The sequence below is a fragment of the Perkinsus marinus genome (assembly GCF_000006405.1).
Source record: "Perkinsus marinus ATCC 50983 genomic scaffold scf_1104296953018, whole genome shotgun sequence".
Taxonomy (NCBI): Eukaryota; Perkinsozoa; order Perkinsida; family Perkinsidae; genus Perkinsus; species Perkinsus marinus.
Window position 1 is genome coordinate 458,599 of NW_003208655.1, and position 5,810 is coordinate 464,408.

The 5,810-nt window shown below is 44.9% G+C and overlaps 3 protein-coding genes across 3 annotated transcripts in view; 2 read left to right on the top strand and 1 right to left on the bottom strand.

Annotated features, from left to right (window-relative positions):
* Positions 1-3,017, bottom strand: part of Pmar_PMAR017736 (hypothetical protein) — a gene marked incomplete at both ends in the record, with an annotated part of 10,761 nt that extends 7,744 nt beyond the window's left edge. The window contains 12 exons of the mRNA XM_002776816.1: positions 4-40; positions 252-345; positions 391-482; positions 652-719; positions 1,096-1,180; positions 1,224-1,282; positions 1,336-1,428; positions 1,480-1,583; positions 1,639-1,680; positions 2,081-2,211; positions 2,492-2,615; positions 2,943-3,017. Of these exons, the coding sequence (XP_002776862.1) occupies positions 4-40; positions 252-345; positions 391-482; positions 652-719; positions 1,096-1,180; positions 1,224-1,282; positions 1,336-1,428; positions 1,480-1,583; positions 1,639-1,680; positions 2,081-2,211; positions 2,492-2,615; positions 2,943-3,017 (1,004 nt within the window). The remainder of the gene's footprint in view (positions 1-3; positions 41-251; positions 346-390; positions 483-651; positions 720-1,095; positions 1,181-1,223; positions 1,283-1,335; positions 1,429-1,479; positions 1,584-1,638; positions 1,681-2,080; positions 2,212-2,491; positions 2,616-2,942) is intronic.
* A 697-nt stretch (positions 3,018-3,714) lies between these two features.
* On the top strand, positions 3,715-4,328 carry Pmar_PMAR017737 (conserved hypothetical protein; the record flags this gene model as incomplete). The annotated part of the gene is made up of 2 exons (XM_002776817.1): positions 3,715-3,822; positions 4,059-4,328. The coding sequence occupies 2 exons, from the start codon at positions 3,715-3,717 to the stop codon at positions 4,326-4,328; spliced, it is 378 nt and encodes a 125-aa protein (XP_002776863.1).
* Positions 4,329-4,774: 446 nt separating this feature from the next.
* On the top strand, positions 4,775-5,062 carry Pmar_PMAR017738 (hypothetical protein; the record flags this gene model as incomplete). The annotated part of the gene is made up of 2 exons (XM_002776818.1): positions 4,775-4,891; positions 4,943-5,062. The coding sequence occupies 2 exons, from the start codon at positions 4,775-4,777 to the stop codon at positions 5,060-5,062; spliced, it is 237 nt and encodes a 78-aa protein (XP_002776864.1).
* Between the last annotated feature and the right edge of the window lie 748 nt (positions 5,063-5,810).

Here is a 5,810-nt window from a genome sequence, read left to right on the forward strand (position 1 = left end):
CACTTCGTCACACCATCGATCATCTTACTAGTAGACAGGGCTGCACACAAGCACAGTTTCCACAAGTTCACACCGCTACTACAACTACAACTACTAATCTCACAGCAGAAGTCTCCTCGAGCGGTCTACGCACAAATTCATACCTCGTCACTGTACCCCTATATCTACACCAATTCCATCCTCCATAATCATACCATAAATCACCACCAAAACCTCGGCGGCGAGCTACCACCTCCCATCTCCCCTACTACCCATCTCCTCTTTATCACACTTCTCCTCCTTCAATTCGTTCACCACGTCAAACCAGCAGTCCTCGAACATCCGATCGAGCCTCTCGAAATCCGTCTATACGAACCAACTCCACCACCCCAACTGCACGCCAGCTACTACTTCCCATATCGTGGATGGTACCCTTGTAGAGTTCCTAGTAGGTGATGCTGTTGAATTCATTCTGCCACCACCAACTGACGATCCTTCCAAACCTGCATGCACATGATCAACTACATGTGTGACCGACAATATGAGATTTCTGGACACTGGTTTCTCTACATTTCTACCAACAGCGATAAAACTGCTGAGCTCAGTTGAGGAAAGTGAACATATATTCCTCCAAAACCGCCCGACACATCCCACTCCTCCTCCAACTCTTACTAGGTGCCGAATCAGACATCCTGTCAACATCAGAGGGCTCCGTGCCAGCTTGCCGACTCCCGCCGTACCTATTCCGAATCATACCATCACCAACCTACACATACAGTACGCGCCATCTAGCGATCGAAAATACGTATGCAAAGGTAACCTTTCCTACTCAACGACTTCCAAGCTACAATTTTGGAATATGAACCCCCTTATATTGCACTATATATTATTATTATATATTATATATACCATATACACATATACACATATACACAATACACTATATATGATATTGCACCATATATTGCAATATATTATATTGCATATTGACCGCACTCGATTTTCGAAAACAATTTCGCACGATTTTGCCCCTATGCCCTCCGGAATTCTTTCCACACATAACACCATAAAGTAAATCGTCTTTACCATATCACCAACCCTCCCCCTCCAACTCACGTAGCGGCAATAACGATTTGCATAGAATTCATCCATTTCCGCATCTCTGGCACCGAGGGCGCCCTCATATAGTAAACATTTTCATCTGTCACCAAAATCACAACCAATGACCCTTCGGAAACACTCACTATAAATGAGATTGAAATCAGCGCTATTGGGATCTTCCGACTCGGCCTTCTCCACGTTACTAATACACAAAAAATATTTGACAATGTGAAAGTTGCATAAACTCTCCAATACCTCGCCTTAGACAAATCAAACGTTTTCTTCGCCAGATCCGCCGGCCCCGGTGCACTCAGATACCCCAAGTATTCCCCATCCAATATAAAATACCTGGAAAAAATTTCCCATCCATAATCGTCCATAAAATAACTTTCCCCCTACCTTTTCTGCCACCGTTTTACCGTCCCCGAACTCAACTTAGAAAGGTACCCCTCCATATGCACGCCACCGATCGATGCCTTAGCCTCGTCCTTATCAACAGATTTCTGACCAACAACAATAATAACCATCCCAATGCTCCTTCCCCCCCTCCAATACTACCACAACACCACCCACTGGGACTTTCTCCTCACACGGTTTCAACTGAAAATGATCAAACTCCACGACGATTCACAACAGCATCTACTACGGCAAGAACCTCCGAGTTTTCATCCGGGAAAAACACCAAGAATAACAATACTCCGTCACATTCGAGAGCAAAAACACCACCACGGAAATACTAATCCGAAATTGCATTCTCGAAATTACTCCACGTTTCGAACAACAATAACTCGATAAAACAGAGCTCATGATGGTAGTGTGCCTACAGGGTAGCAGTCCAACGAAACTCCCCCCCCCCCTAGTATCGGGTTTATCCCTAGTGAACTAAACCTATTACACATCTATTACGATGCACTCTGATGGATACTATATGAGAATCTTCTGAGTGCGGTGTCGCCGCCGCCGCCCGTATAGTCCACGACCGATCCCCTCTTTATAATACCGCTCGTGTTGTTGCAGCACTATCAGCAGGCAGCCTCTCCTTCTCCTCCTCCTCCTCCTGAGCCTTAGCATCCTCCTTAGCACGCGACCTCGTAAACCACCTTAGCCCTGGTGAAGGCGAGCGCTGACTACCTGTGGGCAACGATATGAACGTCATCATCCGTAGTACGTAGGTAACTACACTTTTGTGAAAGCCAACTATTTCACGACTAAAAACTTCAATTTCACAAGCACGTGTGCCCACAGACCCCGAGAAGTGCCGCTTTCAACACCATGTGAATTCGCAAACCTCAATTTCTAAACATTTACTTTCCACCTAATACGCCATCATATGCTACCGTATCAACAACTATATACACCCCGACACTTTTCACGCGCCACAAAATTACCACCATCATCCTAGGTATACTACAGTCCCCTACTCCGCGCTCAATAGATGTCCCCCTCACCCTTACGACTAGCAGCTGAGCCAACGTCCCTCCTACACGATGATGGTCGCCGATCCTGATTGCCACTCGAATGGGGTATTGGAGGCTCTGATAAAAGCAATACAGATGGCTGCAGCTACCAATACTACTATTACTGGTTTCATCTACTACAGTAGGGCGATTCGACGGGGTCTGAAAATGGAGGAGTATGCACATGGACAACTACATGTGTGGATGACAATCTGATAATTTTGAAGAAAATTTTCATTGGTTTTCGTACACTTCTACCCTAAATCGTATGTAAACTCCTATCATTAGCGAGGAAACCCCCGAGCTCAACTGAAGAGAGCGAACATATATTCCTCCAACACTGAGGATGATAATGAACACTTGTATAAGGTTTCCCCACATACATACCCCCACCCTCCCACGTACCCTATGCGTAGCCCTCTTGGCTAGACGACGATTTAGGGCTGCCCGCAGATCCTCATTATTATTCGATACCGACATGATACTTAATAAACTACTACTACTACTAGTACTACTAGTACTACTAGTACTACTAGTACTACTAGTACTACTACTACTACTACTACTACTACTACTATACCATACCATCCTCATCATTCGTTTATATATACTGAACTCCAACACTTCCCTTCGAAACAGACCTATAGACCAACAACGTGTTGAGGTTGAAAACTCCCTTCAGAGGAGTATTCTAACTCTGTAGCTTCACCAGAAATACGCAATAAACCATCTCCCACTACCCCAGTTAGTAGATGCTATACTCAACAGACAGAGTAGCAGAGATATTTGGTAAAAATAATGAACAAGGACGTGGTGCCCTGTTCATCTGTGTGTGGAAAAGTATGCACATAGTCAACTACAGTTGCTGAGTGAATAAAATTCCGAGGTGATTCGTGTCGGTGAGCCCCCACGCCTACACATGTGGACGACACTATGAAAATTCAGTGAAAATTTTTTGGAGTTCTCGTTAGTTTCTATACACTTCTACCCTAATCCGTATATACAAACTCCTATTACTAGCTTTAGAAACTCCCAAGCTCAGTCGAAGAAAGCCAACATATATTCCTACTCCATCACAACACTTTCCGCTACAACAACACAGTAATTACTAAAATCTTGGTCACTTACTATATCTTGCAATTCCTCAACGGCAACGTATGTGAATATCACTGAGATCATGCTTAGTTGCTCCACAGTGGTGGGTGTTGGGAAGCGAGCTGGACGAGGAGCTCAACGGAGAGCGTGGTCCATCTCGGATATGGTTAAAATAGTAAACGCCTCCTATGTAATGCTTAGAGGCTTTCTCAAATGTCTGCACTATAGTCGTTGTATATAAAGGCATTATAATGGTGACTTTATAAACAACTATAATCACGATACGATGCTCGACCAATCATCTTACAACACACCCTGTAATTTTCTACCACACTTGTATCGTATTTCAGCATTGACAATCTACTCTCGTGCTGAGTTTGACACATTCCTGTTAACATAGGGACTAGATGAGAGAGAGGACGGTAGGTCGTGGTTGATGATGATGATGATGATGATGATGATGATGATGATGATGATGATGATGATGATGGTGGTGGTGGTGGTGGTGATGATGATGATGATGATGATGATGATGATGATGATGATGATGGTGATGATGATGATGATGATGATGATGATGATGATGATGATGATGATGATGGTGATGATGATGATGATGGTGGTGGTGGTGGTGGTGGTGGTGGTGGTGGTGATGATGATGATTTTTCTTGTGGAAACGGAATTATACACGTTTGACATGTTAGATTATACGAGTGATGATGATGATGATGGCTATACTTACTTGTTGGTATGCAGACGCCAGTGTGGGGGGAATATGCATATGGCTGAGTACATGTGTTGGTGACAACATGAAAATTCTGAGGAAATTTCGTAACGTTTTCACTGATTTTTGTACATTTCTACCCTAAATGCTGCGGGAACTTCTAAAATGTAGCTTTGGAATCTTCTGAGCTCAGCTGAGGAAAACGAACATATATTCCTACTCCAACACTGGTAGACTTCGTCGAGAAATCAATCGGTGATGTCTACTATCCATACCTCTGAGTGCAGCTATTTTACATCTCGGAATTAACGCGACCAACCTCATTACGAAGTAACTCCTCATCAACTCTCGAATGGTCAAATCGTGTCTAAAACTGTGTGTTTATAGTAATATCGATGGTAGTTTCTACTTCGTTATTATGGATCTCAAGAATCCGTTTCGGAGTATTAACTTCAGCCATGGTAAACTGAAGTTGACCAAGAAGGATCTTCTCACGTGGCAAGTCCGGGCAAAACTCGCAGGTGTGGCGCTCGTGGTAATTTCTTGAATAATAATAACTTCATACCACTCCTCCGTCACATCGTAGGCGGTAGTCGCTACTAGTGTTGCTGGTCTGGCGGTCCATAAGAAGCGACGAACAGATCTTCGAGGAGAGCGGCCTCAGCCCTCTTTTATGGACTCCCATAGTAGGTCGATATTCATGTGAATTGTTGAAGTCCTCCAATCCAACAGCCCTACGAGCGGACACCGACTTGTCTCGAAGTCACTTGCCCTCATATAGGACCGTATGGAGCTCACTAGCCGTAGTGAATCCTCATAAAACTGAGTGAGTAGTAGCAACCTCCTGGAGGTCCCGGGTTCGATCCCTGCCGTTGTCATTTTAAGTCCGCATGATCTCCTTACTCGTGTAAGGAAGGCCAATATAGTATGTGGTGGCTGCGAGGCGCAGATGTTGAAGACTGAGCGTGTGAGTTCACACATTTCCAATTCCATCTCTGCCATTTATCCCAGATCTTGCATATGGTAGCCAACGCTATAGTCTCTCGAGGAGAGGAGGACTCCGGACCTGGTACCACACAATGACATAGCCGATGTCGATTTGCCCTTCCTCAGCCCTCAGTCTGGCCGAACGCGTCCTCAACAGGGCAGCGGTGAGCGAATTCCCATTGCTATCAGCAATACGTTGGGATAAGCTCAGGAAGGAAGCCCGGGGGGAAGGGATCGGTAGAGGCCATCGAATCCACAATCAACGGTTTTATGGTGTTGGTGGCAGGGGAGACCTTGCAACGCCTCAGGATAGAGGTATATGATCTGCTGGTTCGACGTTGGGCTGAAAACAAGGTTTTCGATCCTATTTTTCGAAGAGTGCCGAGAAGCATAGACGGCAGTGTTATGTGAGTACTTCTGTACCGTCTACACAGTGTGGGAAATATGCGCATGTGTTGGTGACAGGA